Below are 25,480 nucleotides of genomic sequence, written 5' to 3'. Positions count from 1 at the left end.
AGTGGAGGGACTGGGAGATGTGTGGGGAAAGTACTTTGCCGCCGAGGTGTGGAGTGTTCCCATCAGTTGTGCTGTGATCTCCTCCAAGGGTGAGTAGGGGTTCATTTCCTGTAGGCTCCAATACAAGTGGTTGGAATAAGCGCTCGCAGTTAACTTGGTGAAGTGGGAGAGAGAGAGAGAGAGAGGCCTTACTAGCCAGTACTACTTGGTTATGTCTCTTACTATATGTAGATCACACACACACACATATATATATAGAGAGAGAGAGAGAGGTCCTACTAGCCAATACTTGGATACCTCTCATACTATATGTAGATAGCATTTTATTGATAGTTGATTCTCAATAATGGTTACAAAGACACTTGGATGCACCACACTCTAATGCACAATATAGGGAGATGTTAGTGAACCTTGGTAAAACTAAGGTCATAGTGTTTAATATAATACCACACCATAGTGGGTTAGGAGATCAGCACCTAAGTTTACCTATGGGAAGGAGGAGATGGAGTATCCAGAGTCTTATAGATACCTAAGAGTTTTATTCACATGCCTCACCTTCTGCATGAAAGAGACGGTAGACACCAAACTGACCAAGGGGTCATAGTGTTTAATATAATACCACACCATAGTGGGTTAGGAGATCAGCACCTAAGTTTACCTATGGGAAGGAGGAGATGGAGTATCCAGAGTCTTATAGATACCTAAGAGTTTTATTCACATGCCTCACCTTCTGCATGAAAGAGACGGTAGACACCAAACTGACCAAGGGGTATGCAGCACTAGGAGGCTCGGAGAGGATGTGCTCATAGGTATAGTTCTAGGAACCCCACACTAAGCTATGACACTTTGATATGTTGGTCACATTCACAATACTATATGGAGTGCAGATATTGAGGCTAACCTCAATCACCACAGCCAATCAACTTGCATCTATAATGGATGGAGATCAATTGACTGACCCCTTGTATCCATGATCTCCAAAATGATCAGATGTAAGGCCTTAGTTCCACACGAGATTATTAGAGCCGAGTTAGTATAGCTATGCTAATTGTAGTAGAGGCCCTCATTTTGTATGTCACGTGCATACATGGTGTCCGAGGAGGACATGTGTCAAGCAAGAAACTAGAGGGGTTTAAAGAAGGGTCAAGATAGGAGATAGAATCAAGATGTAACCAAAAGACACTGAATAGACTCTTGAATGAAACTCTACACACTGTAGAAATACACACAAGTTACAAAATTTGCGTCAAAGGCGATGGCTTGGACTAAACTCAATCAAGACGATAGCTTGACCACATGTGAACTTGTAAATTCTTTGCCACCCCAATACAATGAAAAATATGATGTTTTTTAACACCTACTACAATAAGTATCTCTTTGTGCAAATTTATCTGATTTAGTACTCTTGGGCAAGTCTTTTTGGGCTAAAGGCACTCGGGGAAGTGGTAGATTTACTTCATCTCTATATAGTACAATAGTAGATCACTTATATGATTACCCATGCCTTTATGTATCAATCTATGTATCTTATATAGAAGTTCATTGCCTTGCTTTTCATGCTAAAAACGTAGGCTTTTGTCTTCTATGCTTTGTTTTTTTCTTTTTCATATTTTCATTTTGGTGCAGGCCTTGAGCTTGGCCATAACTTTGTCATACGAACTTCAAATATGGTCATTTAGGTATTCAAATCAAACGAATCAACCAGTCTACAAGAGAGCATAGGCAAAATTGTAAAAATTTTCTTAAAATAAAGTAAATACCACTTTTCGTAAACTATGTCACTTTTTGATATTTTTGAGCTTGGAGGACTTGTACCAATTAAGATAAGTTATTGCATGTATCTGGATCCATCCAAACTTCTCATTAACTCATTAAAACTTAATCATGGATATTAATTCTTCCATAAGCATATATCTAAAATGCTTGTATGGATTTCTTTATCTTGTTTTTCCTTCACTGAATGTGTAGCCACATGACATCCACCCCCTCTAAACTTGCACATTCTCTAACATTTGGCACCCTTACTCTTCTTCAATGTCATCCTGTGTAGACTCTTCTTCAAACTCTAGCTCTTTATAAATCTATGACTCTCTTCTCTAGAGTAACTTGATTCTCTTGCTTGCAATTCTAGTCACAACTTGCAAGTTTAAAGTCTAAACTTCTTCTCTTCATATGATTTAGGATTGCTCGTCGGGTGGATGTGAGAGGAATTGGTCCGCCCATTTCCTCGTGCACACGATAGTTTATAATAAGCTTAGCACGCGGCAATTGAAGTAACTAATTTATTGTCGCTTCAATTTACGCATGCTACACAATATGCATGAGATATCTATGGCAAGACAGGTATACCCAATTTTATACTTTTTTGTTCATAACTTTATTCATAAATTACAAATTATATTTAGAGATGTTTCATTTATTTAATCTAAGTTTTTCATTCTTTAAATGTATAGGTGAATATGGATGCTCTTATCACGCTCTCCACTAGCACGAAAAGTGTGACTCACGAGGAACTTGGAGGAGGAGCAAATATTTATTAGGGAACTTTATTTGGAGCTTGAGGAGATAGACCAGTGGGTCTCTCGCACATGCATAACGATCCCATATTGTTTGCTCTTATATGCTAGCGGTGGAGTTTCCACTTCCGTATCTACATCAACTACCTCTGATGCTCATAGGGCCCTTAGATACTACACTAGGCATGGAAGTGGCTCGAGAAGGACTCCTAGTTTGGCCCATGAGGATACGCCTATCACTACCTCTCACATAGAGCTTAGAGAGCCCGAGTATGATAAGGAGGGCAATGTCATTTGTGAGGGTGATTTTGTTAAGGAGGGTGATGACTCCTCAAGTGGCGATGAGGATGCTCCCACCTCCAATACCAAGAGTGATATGAGCACTTAGAGCCTAGGGATTTGTCATTTGATCATGTATTTTGATTCAGATTGAGCCATGGCTTTTATCTCAGTCCATTTTTGTATATCTTTTTGTATGAGATTGTATATTTGGCTCATAATAAAGTTGTTGGTTTCATTATTCATACATCATGAGTCATGACTCATACTATACTCTTCGGTATTGACTCACCTAGTCTTATCTCAACTCTCTTTTGCAGTTACTTTTGACTTGAATCTCTAAGTTTATATTTTAAGTCCAAACATTAAGTATAGACTTTAAATTATATATAATTATTTTTTCATCGGAAATAGATCCAAGATTTATTAGTCCAATTAGTACCGTACTAGAATCAAATTGTACTAATCAGATGCTATCGGACGTGAACCTTGATGGATAGTGACCATTGGCATATGGGGGACACATGCATAGTTAGATGCCAAAACGGCCAAATGGATCCGGACAGGATTGGACGGGTCAGACGAGTTGTCTTGTCCATCAGACGTGGACAACCTTGCCCACAGCATACACATGCAGTTATGATTCATGGCTCTCAAGCTAAGAGGCACCAAGATGGTACCAATAGCTACCATAGCTTCCTTTAGTAAAGGTTAGGCAGGCCTCCACTTCCACCCAAATCAGGCATTCTTGTTGGAGTAAGCGTTGAAGGTCAACCATTGGTCTCCACAATACCACATGGACAAGGTGTCGATCAAAGAACAAATCTTTGAGAGGTGGTTATTACGAAGCATCAACAACATTGACTTCAATTATTGGTGGATCCACAAAAGCATTGGGATCCCACTCGTAAAGAAGAGAATGATCCCTTTTTTGTATCCCACTTGTAAAGAAGAGAATGATCCCTTTTTTGTATGCCAAAAAGGAATGCAACACCATCTTTGTATTAAGAGTTGCATCGAAAACATCATCTCGATCTTGATCAAAGAATTCTTTGAGGTTGTGTCGAACATAATCACCTAGCAAAGTATTGACAAACTCCAATAAGTGCTCCCAGTCCAGGTCTTGAGATTCCTCAGTGGGGTGGTAGGTCTTTGATGGTTAGTTTGTAGCACTTCTTGAGATTCTTCCATCAAAGCATCAAAAGCATGTTTACTAAGTTTAATCGATGGCTATACATCAAGACTAAGCGGAACCTTGAAACATGGAACCACCGACCACCATCTTAGTATGGGGAACCATTTCTTCCCCTACCTCAACATCCAAATCAGGTCCCAAAGCCTCCACCATCTAGTCAACAAAAGTAGTGTTTAACTATAGTATGTCTACTACAGATCAGATTGGTAGCATTGTATTCCCTTCTTAGTAATAAAACCAAAGTGGAGGGAGTTCATGAGGTCAATCAAATGAGAGGTCAGGAGCTCAATGTCATCTTCTCCTCCATTATTCTTCTCTATTTCTACAACAGTCCACACCCACAAAATGGTATCCTCAAAAGATAGATACCCCAAACTTAAGGACACTTTACATACGATTCTACTTTAGATACATACAACCATAGGATATGACTTAGGATATGTCATATTTATCAACACTTAGTCTCCACTTAAGACCCATGCAAAATACTAAATGCGTTCCCTGTGAAATACAACTAGTCTGTAGGTCCTTGCTTGCACTTCCACTGCCCTTTCCTGGTCTGAACAGCCCCTACACGAGACCCGTTGATGATTAAACAGGCCTACACAGTCTGCCCAAAGCTGCATAACCTATATAGACCGCCGCTTTCACCCACATTGTTTGGTTTATATATAGACGAAGTGTCTAATTACATTGACTGAGGAGGAGGAGCCGAACGCAGCCTACGAGGGGTGTTGATACCAATAGTATTGTATGTAGATAACCTTGTTCTTATTTCGGATTCACCACAGGAATTGAGCACCACCTAGATTCTTTGCACGTCTTTTGCAGAGACAGAGACCTCTAGTAAACCTTGGGAAGACCAAACCATGGTCTTCAATACTTCAGCAGCATGGATGAGTAGATCTATGTACCAGTTCACATTTGGAGGAGACATAGTAGACCATGTGAGGAATATGTTTATTTGGGAGTCACCTTCTATGGCCCACGATTTACATTGAGAGGGGTGTCAGATGCACGTCTAGCATGAGGCTATGCAGCCCTAGGGGCACTCCAAAGTCAATGTGCTCATGTAAAATTCCAGGAGCCTTGCACCAAACTATGGTTGTTTGGCATCCTATTCACACCTACACTACTATATGGAGCTGAGGTATGGGGCTGCAGCCTGTACCATGGGCGTCTCATTTCACTCACTGATCAAACTGGAACAGGGAGAGATTATTATGATGGCTGGGATAGCATATTAAGGCCATTGATCATGATGATAGCATGTTTGATTAGGAGTAAGCCCTCCACCCCATGTCCCATTTTCAGAGCAGAGCTGGGGGCAGCACCTATACTTATAAAGGCACTCTTCAAGGCAGTGACCTTTTGGCAGAGATTATGGGATCTCCCACATCATAGATACTCTAGATTGGCACTAACCTCATCTAGACAATTAGTAGCAGAGGACGAGAACTGTTGGTTTTCATAGATAACTATCTAGATGGGCCTACATGGCTTGGATATTGATCGACTTCCACCTTTGGACTACAGCCTTGACTGCCCTACACTTTCTATCAGTCGATCAATCTTGAACCAGGCGATCAGAGCTGATATCTTAAGGATTGAGGCAAGGAGGACATGGATCCACCCACCTCCCCCTCTAGGATCGAGGATGGAGCTCTACCAAATTCACTTCTTTTGTCTCTCTGATGATGGATTCTCTATTCGGCCAGCATACATGGACACCCATCTCTCCCACAACATACGGGCTGCTATCGGGCAGATTCGTACCTCCTCTCATAGGCTATAGATGGAAACAGGTAGATGGACAGATACTCCAGCAGAGGATAGGACTTGCCAGCTTTGTGGCCGAGAGCGTGAGACAAAGGAGCATTACATGTGCTCCTAGAGGTACTTCCTATGGCTACAGTGCATGCCCTGTCAGCTTGTATATCTGACTAGGCCAGAAAACACATCAGATTGGAATCTATTACATATGTCTACCGGAAACTTATAAGATATGGAGCATTGGGGGAGCTTGATGCTCTTTGAGAAAATCAGACAAGCATATGAGCAGATTTGAAAGAATATGTTCAGATTGGCTCTAAATTGATTTATGTTGAGCTGTTTGTGTTTTACAAAAGGAAAAAAAGAAAAAAGCAGCATATTTGTCATGGCTTTTAAGGTGGGATTGTAAGAGCATTTAACATCTTAAGACATTATAAGAGAGATTTGATTTATGTTGAGCTGTTTGTGTTTTACAAAAGGAAAAAAAGAAAAAAGCAGCATATTTGTCATGGCTTTTAAGGTGGGATTGTAAGAGCATTTAACATCTTAAGACATTATAAGAGAGATTTGATGGGTGTGTCCTTAACTGACTTACTAAGTGTACATTTGGCAGTGTACTTTGGCGGCTATTGTTGTGTCAGCTGTTGTTGGCTTGGTATGGAATCAAAACTTCTACAAGCATATAAAAGCAGGATGATAATACAATTGTTTGCTGACAAGAAATAAATTAGAAAATGGTTTCTTTGAAAGCAACTCGCTAAATTTTTTGTTGATTGGACCTTTGCACCGCATAGATAGACTATGATGAACCCATATTTCTTTGGCGTGTGGACAAGCGGGACTTTCTGCTCTGGATAGCTTCATTTGTCAACACCCTTTTCTTTGGAATAGAGATTGGCGCTCTGATTGCAGTGAGTGCTTGAACCTTGTTGCTATAACTTTTCTTTTCTCAAGCTCTATTGTGTACAAATTTGGATTCATAATTGAACAATGGGATTCGTCTTGGCATTAATATGATAAACATGTTGTCTGAATGTGTTCTGGATTGCTGCTGTAATATACTTTCCTCTGTGCACATGTTCTTTATATGTGAGACTTTATATGCGAGAAAAAAATGATTGCATGATGTTGGAAGTGTCTTCAAGCTGGTGGTGGTGGTGGCAGCTGTTTATGTTTTTCTTTTCTTGAGATGAGACCACCAAGGGGTAGTGCCTCCCCTCCAAATATTAGCCAAGAGAGCAAGCAAGAGCTACCTTGGCATTTCTCGTATCAATAGATAGGATAGCTAAATTAGGCTTGCCAAGGATGGGAAATCTATTCTAAGTGCCTAAATCTGGTTTTGCAAATCAAGTGTGCATGTTGTATATAAAATTTTATCAGACTCTGTGAGCTGCGTTTCTTGCATATTTGGGGAGGATGAGTTCCATCTTCTTATGACTTCTAGAAGATTTTAATCATGGATGAGAATATGCCTTTTGCTACTTTCTATAAGTTGTACTTGAGTCATTATACAAGTATGCTGATAGCTTGCCTTTGAGGGGTCACAAATATGGGTGTCCTTGGGGTCCCTTCTCTTGATGGGTGATGCTAGGAGGTCTTGATATGTCATCCTTGGTGCAACAACATGATCTTGGATCCATTGCATGGTGGGCCTCTGTCTATCAAAACATTGTCCTACTAGCGGATGCTCAAACCGAGTGCACTCTGCAACCTGGTGTGAGAAATCATGATATTGGAGCCATTGGTTGGGCTGTTCGAGATCGCCAGACAAGACTTTGGTTGCACCAGTTTGCATTTGCAAACGAGGATGCTAGAACAATCCCAAAGAGGCAACTAATGTCCTCCACTACATGGAGAAACTCTGCCAGAAATCTTGGGAAAAGGAAGGTAATTGTGTATTGAGGGAATGAGTGGGAGAGCCAAAAGCTTGAGATGGTGAAACCATTGTACTGTGGAACCATGTAGATAACTCCACTCTTGAAGACCAGTAGGGAGCCATGGAATACCTTGTGCATGGCCTCTACTGAGGCCAAACAAACCAAAAAAAAAAACCGTGCAAGTTTTCAAAGATGAGCATCCTTTAACCAAAATTGATTTTTGTGTTTATGATGTCAGCCGTTTTTCAAGTTTATGCTGTTAATTTTTGGTAATAGTATGCTTTGCATGAAGCAGAATTTTCTGTTTAGTATCCTCTAATAGTCAATATTTATCAAAGTCGTGCTGTTCATTTTTGGTCATAGTATGCTTTGTGTGAATCAAAGCTTTCTGTTCAGTATCCTCTAATCTCAAGATTAGTGTTTAGGTTTATGGGAGAAGATAGGTTAAAAATGCAAGGAGCTAAGCATGTGCTAAGTATACAACTTGAATTATTGTTTGCAATTGCTAGACAAATGATACCAAACAACATCTATGTCGTCATAATCCTAATTACCAATCCATGTCCTCCTATATCAGTACATGTCTGCCAATCCTAGTTGTATACTCCAAGAACCTCGGTGGCTTCTTGGCGACTGCAATGGCCGGACATAGCCACTCTCCAAGGTCCACTTCAACTCATCAAGTGGCTTGCTCTCCCATATTTAGAGGCACCACTCCGGGAACTCCTCCCAAAACACATAAGGGTCCAGACGCCAGGTCTTCCCCTGAAGACCCTCCACACGAATCCTCCTCCACAGAAGAACAAAGATCTCCTCATTCTGTTGCACTTTGTCAGGGACCAAATGCCCCCCCTCCTACACGGTGAAGAAAATCCCATAGGGGGAGCCACCCTCTACCTGTCACCTGTAGGGGGATACCTATTGGTGAGAATTTTGTGGCCCATACCTCTACCGGCTCTCATATCAGGGGATCAAGCCACTCCTAAGGTATCGTTGCGTCAATCTTCCTTCGTCTTAGTTCAACTCCTCTGTGACAACCTGATGCTTGCTGCAACACCTCCCAATCCACCATCCTATACACCTCTCACCATGTCCTGATGGTACGAGCAGGGCCGGCCTCTCAACCAACCCACTGGATGTGGGGACGCTCACCAATCTGTATCCCATCCCGATCTCTGACTTGGGGGTTTCAGATCACCGGTTGGTAGTCTATCTCCTCCTTGCAACCTAGGGGGCTTTGAATTAGGGCCTTGCGGAGGCCCTGCCACACACAAAGTAGGCTATGAAGGAAGAAAGACCTAGGGGCGTCATCTGGGCCGACGTGAAGATCCATCTCAAGGACATGGCCTCCAGTCACCACCAAGCCTCGGTCTGCACTCCTAGAGACCCTCCTGCAAAGTAGGACCTTCCAAGTCTGCCCTCTTGGTGTGTGGGTCTATGATCCCAAGCCCTCCCTCAGACTGATGCTAGATAGTGGTCGCCCACACCACCTTGGCGCGAGAATCCCTGGAACCGTATGACCCGGCTCATAGAAAATTCCTCATTAGGTGGCGAAGCTCAACTACACAAGACGAGGAAAGGCACCAACATGAGGCGATGTACCAAGCCATCGCTAGGAGGACCTGGTTGACCACCAGGGCTTGACCTGCTAAGGAAAGGCAGGCAGTACTCTAGTAGGTCAACCTTTGCCTGATAGGGTCGAGGACTAGGTGAAACTGCTGGGCAGGAGTCATATCGAGTCCCACCTAAAACCCTTGGTATCGGACGCGGTCTACACACCCATTTGAATCCCAAGTGGATGCCCCACTCCGTGCTAGAGTCCAGGTCCGTAAGGAAACCAACCGACTTTCGCCAATTGATTTTCACTCTCGTTGCAATGCAAAACACCTCCAGAGCTAGTCTCACTCTCTCCAGCATCAGTCTTCATCCTCTATATAAAGTGCGGTATCATCAGCATACTCTAAATCTAACAGCTCCATCTCCTCTCTCACTAAAAGTCAAAGGCTACGTAGCCCACTTACACGTGACCTGAGGAAGTAAGACATCGCCTCTGCAAAGAGTAGGAACATATACAAGGCCAAAGGACAGCCTTACCAGGCCGATCTCTCCAGCCGAAACTCCTCCCCCCTATTGCCACCCCACCTCCTCCCCCCTCCTGCCACCTATGTATTCATGCCTGGGGAAAGCCCAACCTCACCATGGTGTCCTTCAAGAAGCCCAAGTCAACCCTGTCATAGACAAAACCTGTCTGTGTGTCATGAATGATGTTTGGATGCACGGGGCCGAGTCGCCTACCGATCATCTTAGCTAGTGCCTTATAGGCCACTGACAACAAGGTGATGGGTCTCCACTAGGATAGCTCCAACCGGTCTCCCCCTTTTGGGAAGGAGACTGACAAGACGTGGCGATAGACTCCCTGGCATCCATCCTGAACTGAAAATCTTTTGAAAGGCCAACAGTAGGGGGTCCTTCACCACCTCCTAGTAGGTAGTGAAAAAGGCCTTAGAAAGACCATCCTCTCCCGAGCATTTGTGCCCATCCTATTCATGGAAAGCCTCCTCTAATTCCTTCTATGTGAAGGGGTCTAGGAGGGAGCATCCCATCTCCTCTGTGATGAGGGACGAGATGTGGTCACACACTTGCTACCCATAATGTTGTCCTCTGCCTGAGACTCTCGTGCTGGAAAAGGTGTCTGTAGTAGTCAGTGGCAATCTCCATCACCTCATCTGGGCTAGAGCGAATTCTCCTGTGCTGATCCTGGAGACTACGTATTTACTCTCCTGAGGTGCGGGGGTGATGCACCTGGAAAAACTCTTTGCACATTGTGTCTCCCTTTTGCACCCAAAAGGTTGCTGAGGTGCGGAAGGAAAACTCCGAGCACCTATCCTCGAGGCCGGCGAGAGTTGCCCGTGTGCGCTCCTCCTGTGCGTGGATAGCGGGATCCCCTAGTACCCCCTGGAGTAGTCTCTGCGTGGCTGCTAGGTCTCGCTGGAGTGCTCTCTCCTCTCCTCCTCCCAGCTCTGTTGCATGGCTTGTAGAGTTGCCTCCTGGCAGATCCTGCACGGCTCGACTAGGACCTATGCAACCTCCTCTACGATCCGGTCCCTTTTGTCCCACTCCCTAGTCCAAACGTGCTCAATCTACCACTTCACCTCCTCCCTCCTCTAAACCGAGTCAAGGATCCGACAGGATCGTGTGTCCAGGGTTGAAGCTCGGGCATCAACTGTAAGGAAAACCGGGCAGTGATCAGAACAAAGTGGTGCCAGCCAACTGCCCTACTTGGCCTCCGCGAGAGCATCCCCACTCTCCCACATAAAACCTATCCAGTCGCTCCAACAAAACTCCGCCCAGACACCTGTATCCCCCAAAGAAGTCCAGAGGCCTCTCCCTCCTGTGAAAAGCTGGGTCTCTCCAAGCATCACGTGCTTCTACTGCAAGGAGAAAGACCTCCCATGCCTCTTGCTCCTCCCCACCCATACCTTGGTGGTTCCTGCCTCTGCCCTACTGGTCCTCTAAGGCCTCCAGGTTGTTGAAGTCTCCTCCAACAATCCAGGAGTCCACCTCTAGTAGTCCTAGTGTGATCTCCACCCAGAACCTACTATGTGCCCTAACCTCAGTAGGGGCACTAACATTGAGGACTCCAAGGCACGAGTCCGCAATATCCAATCCGATCCATAGAACCCTCCCTGCCACAATTGTCTCGTCGTAAAGTACACAATCGGTGAGGCTTGGGCCAATAGAGGATCAGGCGGGAGGGAAGGTAGAGGAAACAGTGCCACGGGGGGGAGAGCTGGGGGGAAAGTCACAGGGCAGTAATTGCACACTTAGACTTGAACCTCATCAAGATCATTTTTAGAAATGATAAAGAAAATGGTGTACTGGTGTTCTTGTGGATAAGCTAAAATCAGATAAAAGATGGGAATTTAGATTAGATTGCTTGTAAAGAACACAATGTACAAGTGGAAGTTTGACATCAACTAAGTGGCTCAATAAGGTGGAGCTTCAACAATTTTCTTGGAGTGATAAATTCTCAACAAAGTCATGAAAACTGAGCTTATTGTGCTTTACTAGTGGAGTATAATGGAATATGATTTCCAACATGATTGTCTTTATGGTAGTATTGTTTTCAACAGTGGAGCAATGGAACTTGTATATTGTTTAAGAGACTTTTTGGAATATTCACTAGTCAAATGTTACACACAGTCTGATTTCTTAAAGACTGGTTTAATTTCTGATGGCAATACTACCTTTTGTAGATTGGCTTGTCTCTTGCTTTTGTAATATACGAGTCTGCCAATCCACATGTCGGTACGTGTACTTATGATCTTGGCTCTTTTGATCTTGTAATAATTCATCCTTAGAATATCATATATGCTTGAAATTCTATGTGCACCTGTTTGAAGCTTTTGCTCAGCCTTCAGACCATTATTCAGATTAAATGTGCATGGTTAGATTAAACAGAATTACTAAACTCATTGAAAAATTATTGTATCTAGAGGGAATTTGTAACTTTATGGAACCTCAAAGGGATTTGATGAATGATGCTTGCTATTCGTCAAAAGATGGTGGGAAAAAAAACATGGGATAGGATGGTACACCCACTAAATACATGGCATCCAGAAAGAAAATACCATAAAAGAAATTAACCAAAAATGAGTTTTCCATCAATGGAGATTTTGTAGTGACAAGGACAGGGGGATGGGCCTGCCATCTGGAACAGAGCTATTTCAATGGTGTGTCTTGATTAAGGGGGAGAGCTGTGTCACATCCTTCACAAGGGATTGGGTTTCCTTCTTGTCCCACACGTAATAAATGAAACCATCACACATGCATACTCTCACATTCCCACCAAGCATCAACATCACACCCTATCACCAACATCATTGATGCAGCCTACCGCCGATGTCAAAACACAAATGCTAACAGAGAGAGCCAAGCCAGTGCAGCAATAAGAAGACACCAGATCATGAAAATAAAAGCCTTGCACAAGCAACATCAACAGCTGCAGAGATTGTGGACTTGGGAAAAACAAACCTAGAGCACACATTGTGACCAGAAAAACAACACAAACAAAATTCCTTAAAGAACCCTAAACATTAGAAACAAGTTAAAAAAGCAATAAACAACCATGGAACAATTAAATAGAGAGTGCACAAATTGTAAATGGGAATAGGAGTCCACTCTGAAAATCAAACTGAATTGTTGAGCGTGAACTCACACTCTCCATAGGCTGCCTCTCTCCACACCAATCAGCAAGTGGAATGTGGTGACACACCTTCCTTTTTTAGTCAGAGGGGTGGGACACCTACAAGAAGCAGGTTGATGAATGCTTTTTTTTTTTTTTTTTGCAAATAAAATGTGGCAGATTATATTACTAAAAAAAAAACTGATTACAACGGAATGCTCATGCTCAATAGACTAGTTGGAGCTGATGCAAAGTCACAAATACATCATGTATACAAGCCTCTCAAGGCGGTTTGGGGGGGATGGGGACAAGAAGCCATGGAGGGGGGTTGTATCGCTATCTGGGCCTGCCTGCCTGCATCACGAAAAACAGGTCCTGGCCGCCCCAAGTATGCATGAAATGGCAATGGAGCTCCTAATGAGCCCTAGACTCGCCTTGCACCTGATCCCAACGGCTACGGAGGGAGTGAATGATGGAGGTCCAGAGCTCTACTAAGGTCGCATGTACTGAAAGTCTCTCTCCGCTAAAAGCCTCTTGACACGCGCCTTTCAAATATGCCATCCAGTAAGGCTCCATATGATCTTCCATACCTCAAAGCGGTCTGCTGTGGGCTCCAGTACGTGGCGGATGGGTAGAGCCTCCAAACCAACCACTGCACACGACCCTGCCTTGATGATGAATATCATGTCTTGCATCTTGGCCTCATAAAGAAGGCGACGGCCCTGGCTGACTGCGTGCCAACAAAAAGCTCCCCATGAGATACATCCAAGGCTGGGTGCTATACGGCAAAGGATGCGGCAAGCTCCTCTCCACACGAGCTGCGCCTCCTCACATGACCAAAGGCAGTGCTTTGGATTTTCCAGAGGCTGTTGTGTGCAACGCTTACAACCTCCCTCCTTCTGCATCTCGGCAAGCCAACTTTCCACCGCCAGGCCTCCATGTGCCACCAGCCATAAGAAATACGATATCATTCTTGATCTCGAGCTATCCCATAGGCGGCGCCAAAAGGTCCGTTGGAATGGCTCTATGATGCTGTGCTCTGCCCAGTGCCTGCTATGTGACGGCACCCAATCCATATTCTCCTGCATCAGTACGTGTCTGCCAATCTTGGTAGTGTACCCCAAGAACCTCGGTGGCTTCTTGACAATTGCAATGGCGGGCCACAGCCACTCTCCTAGATCCCAATCTAGCTCATCAAGTGGTCTGCCCTCCCAGATCCAAAGGCGCCACTCCCTAAGCTCCTTCCAGAAAACATAGGAGTCTAGTCGCCATGTCTTTCCCTGAAGGCCCACCACCCGAATCCTCCCCCATGAAAGGGCAGCTATCCCCTCATTCTTCTGTTCTTTGTCAAGGGCCAAACGCCCCCCTCTTGAACGGTGAAGAAAGTCCCTTGTGGGGCACCGCCCACTCTACCTACCACCTGTAGGGGAATACCAGCTGGTGAAAGCCTAGCGGCCCATACCTCCCCAGGCTCTATCGGCACTCGTATTGGGGGAGCAAGCCACTCCAGAGGTATTGCTGCGTCTATCTCCCTTCTTCTTAACTCCACTTCTCTTTGGCAGCCTGATACTCGCTGCAGCACCTCCTCGTCCGCCATCCTGTACACCTCCCGCCATGTCTTGATGGTACGAGCCGAACACACCTCCCAACCAGCCCACTAGATGTGGTGGCGCTCACCAATTTTTGCACCTTCCCAATCTTTGACGTGGGGGTTCCAAATCACCGGTTGACAGTCTATCTCCTCCTGGCAGCCTACAGGGCTCTGGATTAGGGCCTTACGGAGGCCTTCCCACACACAGAGTAAGCTGCGTAGGAAAGGTGATCTAGGGGGGGTGATCTGGGCTGATGTGAAGATCCATCTCAGGGACGGCCTCCACTCACCACTAAGCCTCAGTCTACAAGCCTGAAGACCCTCCTGCAATTGGACGTTCCAGGTTTACCCTCCCGGTGTGAGGCCGCAGACACAACTAGCTTGCCCGAGAGGGCCATGCTCTGAAACTCTGGGTCTATGATCCCAAGCCCTCCCTCTGACCAATGGCGTAATTATGGTCACCCACGCCACCTTGGCCCTGGAATCCTTGGAGCTGTCTAACCCGGACCAAAGGAAGTTCCGCACTAGGTGGCAAAGCTGCACTACGCAGCATGAGGAGAAGCACCAACACGAGGCGATATACCAGGCCGTCGCTAGGAGAACCTAGTTAACCACCAAGGCTCAGTCGGCTAGTGAGAGGCGAGCCATGCTCCAGTAGGTCAGCTTCCCCTGAATAGAATCGAGGACTTGAAGAAATTGTTGGCCATGAGAGTGATGTCGAGTCCCGCCTAGAACCGTAGGTAACGGATGGTATGCTCTCATCTCACCCATCTAAATCCTAGGTGGACGCTCCACTCCGTGCTAGAGTTCGGGTCTGTGAGGAAACCAACCGACTTTTGCTAGTTGATTTTTGCTTCCACTGCAGAAGAGAACACCTCAAGAGCCAGCCTCACTCTCTCCAACATCAACTCATCGTCCTCTATGTAGAGTGTTGTATCATCTGTATACTCTGAGTCTAACAACTCAGTCTCCTCTCTCACTGGAAGTCGGAGGCTGCGTAATCCGCTCACACGGAACCTGAGGAAGTGAGACATCGCCTCTACAAAGAGTAGGAATAGGTACGGGGCCAGGGGGCAGCCTTGCCGGACCAATCTCTCCAACAGAAACTCCTCCCCTCGCCTACCAGCTGTGAGAACCCTGCTAGTGGCTTATGTGTAAAGTGCAAAGACCTTGTGAACCCAAGCCTGCGGCAATCCCAACCTCACCATGGTGCCCTCTAGAAAATCCCAGTCCACCCTGTCATAAGCTTTCTCGAAATCCAAGAGTAGTACAGCCAGTCTCTGCCCACTGTGCTGAGCCCACTCTGTCGTCTCAAAAAAGTTGAATACATTGTCTAGGATACTCCTATCTTGGACAAAGCCTGTCTGTGTGTCATGGATGATGTCCAGCAGCATGGGGCGTAGTCGCCTACCAATCATCTTTTCCAGTGCCTTACAGGCCACTGACAATAAGTCGGTCTCCACTGGAAAAGCTCCAATCAATCTCCCCCTTTGGGGAGAAGACTGATAAGGCCTACCAAAAGGGTCCTTGGCATCTAACCTGAAGTGAAAATCTCCTAGAAGGCCATCAGTAGGGGGTCCTTCACCACTTCCCAGTAGGTAGTAAAGAAGGCCTTAGAGAGGCCATCCTCTCCCAGGCATTTTTGCCTGTCCTGTGTATGGAAAGCCTCCTCTAGTTCCTTCCCTATAAAGAAGGCTAGGAGGGAGCGTCCCATCTCCTCTGTGACGAGGGACGAGATGTGATCCCAGACCTGCTGCCTACATCACTATCCTCTAGCTAAGGCTGTTGTCTCCTGCTAGAAAAGGCATCTGTAGTAGTCAGTGGCAATCTCCATCACCTCGTCTCGGCTAGAACAAGTTCTCCCATACTGATCTCGAAGGCTGTGTATTTGCTCTCCTGAGGTGCGAGGCTTTTGCACCTTGAAAAACTCTGTGCACCTCATGTCCCCCTTTTGCGCCGAGAAAGCTGCTGAGGTGGAGAAAGAGAACTCTGAGCGCTTGTCCTCTAGGCCAGCAATGGCTGCTCGCGTTCGCACCTCCTGTGTGTGGAGGGTGGGATCCCCTGGTGTCTCTTGTAGTAATCTCTACGTGGCTACAAGGTCCCACCAGAGTGCTCTATCCTCCTCCCAGCTCTACTGCCTGGCTGTATGGCTGCCTCTTGTCAGATTCTGTCCGACTCGGCTAGGACCTTTGCAACCTCCTCTGCAATCCGGTCACTTCTGCCCCACTCCCTAGTCCAAAGCTTCTCTATCTGTCTCGTCACCTCCTCCCTCCTATAGATCGAGTCAGGGATCCGACAGGATCGTGTGTCTAGGGCAGATGTTGGGGATCTAGTGTCAGGAGAATTGGGCAATGATTGGATAACGTGGTGCCCGTTTGCATTGCTCACACTTGAGAAAATGTTTACTGGGAAAAATGAGACACACATCTCTTTCTTGAAAAAGAGCTTGAGAATGTGAAGATGGATGAAAGTGATGCCACACAGGATCATCTTAACAAAATTCAAGACTTTTATGAGCAGTTAATGAATATAGATTAGTATTATTCTAATGCACATATGATCTCTACTACTTTGAATTCCTTCCCGCCCTCTTATTTGGCCTTTCACACGGCCTTGAATCTCACAATGAGAACTTCTCCGCAACCTCTTACCTTTCTTCAGTTGGTTAGTTTGCTTCTAGAAGAAGAGTAAATAAGAAAGAATAGTGGGGTGGATGTTGTAGCCTCTAAACAGGCTTTTATGGCGAGACAGAAGAGCAAGGGTAGACAATCTAGAAATGCTCTGGAAGTTCAAATACTTCACAGAGCAACAAGAAGTAAGGGGCACACAAGCCAAGAAGAGCAAGTGCCATTATTGTAAGAAGCTAGGTCACTACATCACGGAATGTAAGAAGTGCATTGCCAAGGAAAAGCAAGAGTCAGGGATATCTATTTTTGATACACCTACTGATACACAGTCTATGTCTTTAGCTATTGACCGTGACAACTGTTTTTACAATTGTAGTTATGATTCTTCTTGAGTTAATAGACCATTCAGATCTACTGAGGATGCTAGCAGTTGGTTCTTTGACAGTGGTGCTTCTAAGCACATTACACCTCATAGGGATTTGTTTTCCTCTATTATTGCAGCTCCTATTGGCAAATCTATGCAATGTGCCAACAATGCATCTTACCCTGTTAGAGGTGTTGGGGAGATTGTCTTAAAGCCATTGATGGCTCTACTCTCCATTTGTAGAATGCATTATATGTGCCAGGCATAAATAAAACTTTATTGTCTATTTCTTTTGTAGCAAAGTGTGGTATGCAGGTCACATTTGATGATGACAAATACATGGCCACGAATAAGGAATTCTTGACTTTGGTATTGAGTGATATATTATGTCATGGACTCTATGAGTCAAATGCTTATTCGATTCATGAGTCTTTCTATTTGGCATCTACTATTACTCCTACTATATCACAGGCAGAGTTATGGCATGCTTGCATAGGGCATGTTAACTATGGCAGTTTGATGCTTATATAGCATACTCAGATATTAGATGATTTACCTCTCTTAGAGAGACCTCTTGAGTATATTTGTGAGAATGTATCGATTCTCTTTTCCTCATGATGTTACTTTTAAGGCAACAACAAGGTTACGGATTGTGCATTTTGATGTATGTGGACCTATATAGACAAAGTCATTGGATGGATGTTATTATTTCAACACCTTCATTGATGACTCTACTCACTTTTATTGGGCCTATTCATTGGCGAAAAAGTCAGAGGTGTATGATGCATTTTTTGCTTCTATTACACTTGCGGAAAATCAATGTGTGTGTCGGGTTAAGACTCTCCATTCAAACAGAGGGAGGGATACATGTCTTCTTTGCTGAATAATTTTTTGGCGCAAAAATGCATTGCCCATCAGTATACTACTACATGTACTCCACAACAAAATTGGGTTGCAAAAAACAAAAATTGGTTACTCACGGAGATAGCCAAATGTATACTGAAAGCTAAAAATATGCCCCATGGTTTTTGGATGGAAGCAGTTATGTGTACTTGTCACATTTTGAAGAAGTGCCCTACCAAGGCATTAAAAAATGACATACCTTTTGAGGCTTGAAACAGCCAGAAACCTCCCTTTTGAGGCTTGAAACAGCCAGAAACCTTTAGTTGTGGCAAGTTTCGTACTTTTGGATGTCTTGCGTATGCTCAGATTCCCAAAGTATTAAGAAGGAAGTTGGACAACGAGACTATCAAATGCATTTTTGTAGGGTACAATAGTGTGAGCAAAGGATACAAACTGTATGATCTTGTTTTCAAGAAAGTCTTTGTCAGTAGGGATCTGATTTTGTATCTCTTGCTGGTTTTGGCACATATCAGGCTGCAAATGTGTTTGAAGGGTTGTTGCCCATTTCTTTTCTTTTTTTTCCCAAGAAAAGAGAACTCTATTAATAACACCTCGGAGAAAGTCCCCCTAAGGTAAATACATCTGAGCAGAATCCCTACCCTAGACTACTCACAGACACAGTGGACTCAGGGACATTGTCACAAGTGGGAGCTGATTTCCAGCATTATAGCTTGGTACATATACTGCGAGATGTAGCCAGGTCATTGATCTTCAGGATATACTCTTTATGGGAGATGGGAGAGGTTGCAGGGCAGCTCTGAGAGGATGAAGAAGAAAAGAGAGGCTTTCCTGAGGATTTGGGATTCAGACACCTTTCACACTACCCCTCAAATGGTGTGGCACTTTAGCCCACCAGATTAGTTGTTTACACAACCATTTTATCTTTGATGTATTGCTGCCCATTTCTTTTGGTGATACAGCTGGAGTTTCAGTAAATAAACAAAATGTTCAGCCAGCTGCTCCATTAAGCAATGCAGAAATTCAGCCTATGGCTGATCTGAATATTCAACAAGAAGTTGAATTTGAGGTTAATCAGGGCCATGTACATAAGTAGGAAGCTATGCAAATCCCAGATGGTACTTGTAGACTATAAGAGATGGTCATTTGGATACTCCTATTGCTGGTCATACTAGAAGATAAGCATATCTGCATGATCATGCTAATACAATGGAGTTTGTCATGGAAACACACACGCTTGATGATGAGGAGCCTAATTGTTTTGAGGATGCACAACAGAGTGTGCATTGGATGGCAGCAATACAAGCTAAATTTGATTCTATCATGAAAATTCAAATGTGGGATTTAGTGGCATTGCCTATTGGAAAGAATGCCATTGGTACTAAATGGGTCTATAAGCTGAAAAGAAAAGTGGATGGATCCATTGATAAGTACAAAGCCAAGTTTGTGGCAAAAGGCTACGTGCAAAAGAAGGGCATTGATTATGAGGAGACATTTGCTCCTATATCCTGTTCAACTACCATTTGGTGTATGGTTGCTTTGGCTGCCCATTATGGTTGAATTGTGACCAGCTTGATATTAAAACTCCATTTTTACATGGGGAACTTCAGGAAGAAGTGTATGTATAGCAGCCCATTGGTTTTGCAATTGAGGGATCTAAACACTCGGTATGCAAGCTGAAAAAGGCTTTGTATCATTGGAAGTAAGCTCCACAAGCTTGGTATGCAAAAATTAATGCCTTTTTACTCAGCCAAGGGCTTATTAACGGCCCATCAAAGTCTACTCTTTACATATGCAAAGAGAGGGGATCCTTGCCGGTCATTTGTTTTTATGTAGATGATCTTGCGCTCGCAAGGACACATGCTGATCAGATTTCAGCATTTAAGAAAAATTTGTAGCAAACTTTTAAAATGTCAGATTTGGGTCCTTTGCATTACTATTTGGGCATTCAGTTTATTCATGATGCTACAGGCATTGGATTGTCGCAGTCTAGATATATTGGTAAGCTCCTTAAGAGGTTTGGCTTCCTGGATTGCAAGCTAGTTAGCACACCGATGGATATTGGACTCAAGCTGATGTTGGATGATGACAATGATTTGTATGACATTTCTACATATGCTCTAGCAGTTGGATGTCTCATTTATTTATGCAACACAAGACCAAATATTCAATTTGCAGTTTCAACCTTACACAGATATATGCACAGCCCACGCACGTCACATTAGCAAGATGTGAAGTGTGTTTTTCGTTACTTGTAGGGTACTAGCCAAGGGGAGACCGTTGCAATTACATGCTTACAATGACTCAGATTGGATTGGTGATTTTGATTCACATCACTCTACAAGTAGAAATTGTTTCTTTCTTGGCTCAGCGAGAAACAATCCACTATTGCCACATCATCTTGTAAAGCTGAATACAAGGCAACTTTCATTACTACAGTTGAATGTGTTGGTTGAGATATTTGTTGGCTGATCTTGATGTATTTGTCATGGGGCCTACTCCTTTCTTTACTAACAGTTAGAGTGCCGTTGCAGTGGCATGGAACCGAGTGTTTTATGCACACATGAATACATAGAGATCCACTATCACTTTGTCAGAGAGAGGCTACATGCAAGAGATATCAACCTTGTCAATTGTCCTACTACTAGCAATGTAGCAAACATCTTGACCGAAGCACTTCCTCGTGACAAGTTTGAAGCATTCCGCAATGCTTTAAATTTGATCTCCTTTGGTGGATGATCCTTGTATGCCGATCACTTCTCACTCCAAGGGGGTTTGTTGGGTTTGACTCACACCTATACTCACAGAGGAGTATCGATGATCTGTAGTAGGACACTGGGGCATTTTTTACTCTCCTTACGAGAGGTTTTTTCCCCCAATTATATCATTTTCTATTTTGTGTGTTTATGTTACACAGTTCAGTCACTTACCGTACTTTACACCTTTCAAGTGTGAACGCACCTTAACAACCCTAAGGTCTAAGGGTTGTACTTTGTACTTTCACTTACACACTCAGGAATTGCATATATATTAAGTTGTCTTCCCTATCTCTCAAACTTAAGCTCAAGGCTTGCTTTATAACTTAAGTGAGCTATGTATTCGTTGAAAAACCTGAGGTGCAAGCTTTCAATTAAATCAAGTTTCAAAATGCACCTTGTTTCTTTTGTCTCATCGTTGTACCACATAGTCTATACACTTGTCCACTACATACTGGGGTTTCAAATCCTTCACTCAATGTACAATGGTCGCCATGTCAAGAGCTAGGGATACCAAAATTAGAGTTCATTTTGAATTAAATGATTAAATCCATTTCTCATTCTTGTGACATACCCTCTTTTTGAAACCATGCAAGTGACCCCGATTGTATGTAGTTACGATCCAGCACAACATACAAAGTTACCAATACATGTTTTTGAGGGACCAAGCATATTGCCATCACTACGTGTTTTCCACCACCCAGGCATATTGCCGTCAGTATGTGTTTTGTTAATTTACAATTATTCATACATGTTTCCAAGTAACGAAGCACGCTATTGTTACTCCATGTACTACCAATTTACAATTGTGGAATATGGTAGTCATTGTGCTAGTAAACAACCAATCATGACTATACATATCCATGGCTATAAAAGCATACTCACTACACTAGTGAATAACTAAGCAGAGATGTAGAAAACCACATGTACCACACTAATCATAATAAGTCTCAAAGTTCATTGTCTACTAAGACAAAAGGGTGTAGCTGTTGGGTATTTCACTCATGCCTCACTTACGCCTACACTCACATAGGAATGCCGGTGATCAGTAGGACACTGGAGCACTTTTTACTCTCACTAGGAGAGGTTTTTTCCCCTAGACTTTGGTATTATTTCGTATGTGCTTATGACACACACTTATGGGCACTTAGCGATTCGGGTGTGAACACCCCCTACAACCCTTAGCTTTAAGGGTTGTACCTTGTACTTTCAGACTACACTCTTTCAGTCTATTGCATTGGGTGTCGTGTTTCACACTCATACTGTCTACTGATTTCTATGCTAAGCTTCCATCCTGCCTTCCTTCTCACATTTGGTATCAGATCTTGCCTTCTTCTCACAGTAGCAAACCCAATAGCTTCATTCAAGCAATGCAAATTCTTTACAAACGTATCCATCTCTTATCTCAAAGTTAGCCAAAGAAAGTCTTAGCTACTTTCTCAATAGCATCAATGATGCTTTGCAGTTATAGGCCACAACTTATTTTGACACCAAAGACAACCATATCTTTTTAAAAATCTGTCCCATTTAGTTGACAAACTCAACATAGCAGAGGGTTTATCTAATAGAGGTCCAAATACACCAAGTTGCTGTAACAAGAGAATCCTCATACCCATGGCACTTCACAAGAGTTATGCTCATAGCCATCCTTACAGATCCATGCTGCTTCAAAAGACTTGTGGTCATGGCCATCCCAAGAAATCCAAGTTGGTAGCACATCTTAAATATAAAAGCATTCCATTCAAGGTAAACAAACATGCATTTAGTGTCTTGCACTTTGCATATCAAGCAAAATACACTAACATGTAACACAAAATGCCCTGAAGCAACATGTGCATTGTTGCTCCATATACATGTATACAACTATGGTCCAAATCATAGTTGCCAAAAAAGTATGATACTCGGTGTCATGGTAAGCATCCATACACAGCTGCATAACAACATACACAGTTTCTAAAACACTAATCATAGTAGGTTCCAAAGCAAATATATTGTTAGCATACAACATCTCAGATGAACATAAAGTATACCAATCAACCACTAGATATATTAGCATATTTGACCAGGAGTAGAAGTGCTACCTCCCTCTTGAGCATCACACAATGCTCTAGATTTGCTCTCAGCTAAGCTAATGGAGCTACAACCAAGTTTGGCTCCAATTGAAATATCTCAAGGAAAAGTTATAACAAGTGAGGTGAATCTGTTAAGTCACCCTCTTCCATCCACTTCGCATCCAATGGTACATAGTTTTTAAACTTCACTAGATAACAATGGGATACTTTACCTTTAACCTTGTAATCTTTAGCCTTTTCCTTAGGTGTCAAATTGTGATAAATTACTGGCTATAAATATGGAGGCATAGAGGGATACCACTCTTACATTTGCATCAGCCACACCCATGCTTGGGTTATTAGGGTCAGCCTCTAAACTTTACACTTCATTCTGCTCTGCAGGGCTTCCCACATGTCCTTACAATCCTAATTGCAACCCTGGTTGCATGCCAGTATTTCCATACATGCCATGTGTTCTTGGTTGTGCACTACCAAAAACATTACCATGTAATTGTTGCAAAGCATGTTGTAAACCTGCACCATAAGTTCCTCACATGCCTTGCTCTTCAATGGACAAAACTCACTCCAATTGCTATGTCATTAGTCGCTCCCACCAACCTTAACCAATGAGCTTTGAATCTGTTTAATTACACACTCAAACTAGTGACTTCAAGCATACAAAGCTGCAATCACTCCAATGTTGATCGACATGACATTGAGAAATGCATCCATGGTCTCTCACTGCTGTCACATTGCAATCAATGAGGAATTTGCATGAATCTCAGGATCTGAATTGTCAAATAAGGCCTCTTCCCAAATTGTTCAACAAACTTAGAGCTTTGCCCTAACCAATGCACTCTCAATTCATTGTCAATTTGAAGTAATTCAGGCATGTGAAACCTAAACTTTGACATGCATTTTCCTTGAGATTGGATGCTGAATTTAATGCTTTCAATGGTGGCTGGAAAATTAGATCTGCATGTCTTAATACATTCTCCATAAAATCTGCCCCAAATCTTCAACGATTTGGCGATCCATAACAAGGGGAAATTTGGGGTTTTGGTTGAAATGTCTTCATCAAGCAATTCCACACCCAACAATGACTGATTTCTACAAACCCTAGTCATTGACCTGCTTTAAACAACAAATCCTAATTCTGATCTACTGTAAAACAAAGCTTACATAGCTTGAGAGAGAGGGGAAGAAAGAGATTGATTCCCGGCTTCCCTACACCTCAAGATGGCTGCAAAAAACTCTCCTCTATTCACTGCAAAAAATCAGCAAGTATGCTTCTCCTTTGTTTGCTATAGCTCTCCATACTTGGGTTTCTCCAAAAGTACAATTATATATAGAGTGGTTGCATAGTGCTCCCATGTAGCTGAAGCTGTAATAGCTATGGCTGAGCAATGCTCTCTAAACAGTCTCCATACCTCCCTAGAGTCCTGGCTCAAGAACAACTAGTACAAGTCTCTCTCCAACTAAGCTAGAAATACTCGCTTCTTCCATTGTGGGAGACATCTAAAGAACACATGTGCCTATCTATGAGCAGTGGGCCCAATGCTATCTCCCTATATAGGCGAACTCTTTAGTGACACTCATCATCAAACCAATTATTATGGGGCTGTCAAGATATCCGAGGGTGCAAAGAGACAATAGGGTCTGTGGGGAGAAACACAAAGTGTGTACGGCAAACACTGAGAGAGAAGAGAAACTCAGAAACACAAGAATGTGATGATGATGCACCGAATCATGCTATGAGACGAAAAGCTAGTACAATAGAGCCGAAGCTTAGAAGATGAGTGCATTGTCCTATCTAAAATAGGCGACAACACCTATGGGAAATCTACACAGTGAAGGGAGTGAAACACAGTCCTCCGAGTAGTGGGCTATCGAAGTAATCACTGGAAGGTGAAGAATAGTTGTCAAGGGAGTAAACTACAGTTCTCGAATGCCGGGAAGAAGGCATGGGTAACAAAAAAAAATCCCAAAAGCCAGAAGGCTATAAACACAAACTACAAGAGCCTCCAAATGATGCCTCTTGTGTGAAGGAAGGTCCCGAAAATGATGAAAGCTACCAAACGCAAAATGCTAAAAGGTGTTGGATGAAAGGAAGTTGATGCCTAATGCCCCTGATCAACAAACGCAAGGTATGATGTGCGGCCAGGTGATTGTAAAGGAGGCTTGACTAAGGGGAGCACTCGAAGTGATGAATGCAAGGTCTAGGAGGTAATGCCAGGTGTGGGATGATGATGCCAAGGTGAGGGGAGCACTCGAAGAAGCCAAACGCAAGGGGAATGACAGCCTATAATGACGCCAAGGTAGAAAAGATGGTCGCCATGTTGATGAAAGGAGAATGGATGCCCACCATGAACCACAATGTCCGCATGTAGGGGTGTGAGGGCAGT

At 43.6% G+C, this 25,480-nt stretch overlaps 1 protein-coding gene across 1 annotated transcript in view; it reads left to right on the top strand.

Moving 5' to 3' along the window:
• Positions 1-25,480, top strand: part of LOC148022730 (sulfate transporter 4.1, chloroplastic-like) — a 242,971-nt gene that overhangs the window by 190,967 nt on the left and 26,524 nt on the right. Inside the window, exons 11-13 of the mRNA XM_087695655.1 lie at positions 6,377-6,418; positions 6,558-6,674; positions 11,897-11,948. Coding sequence (XP_087551781.1) covers positions 6,377-6,418; positions 6,558-6,674; positions 11,897-11,948 — 211 coding nt within the window. The remainder of the gene's footprint in view (positions 1-6,376; positions 6,419-6,557; positions 6,675-11,896; positions 11,949-25,480) is intronic.

The sequence above is a fragment of the Lygodium microphyllum genome, chromosome 16 (genome assembly GCF_053477565.2).
Source record: "Lygodium microphyllum isolate KBCC chromosome 16, Lygodium_microphyllum_v1.1.10, whole genome shotgun sequence".
Classification (NCBI taxonomy): domain Eukaryota; kingdom Viridiplantae; phylum Streptophyta; class Polypodiopsida; order Schizaeales; family Lygodiaceae; genus Lygodium; species Lygodium microphyllum.
The sequence above is the reverse complement of the archived record's forward strand: the minus strand, read 5'-3'. Positions and strand labels throughout refer to the sequence as shown.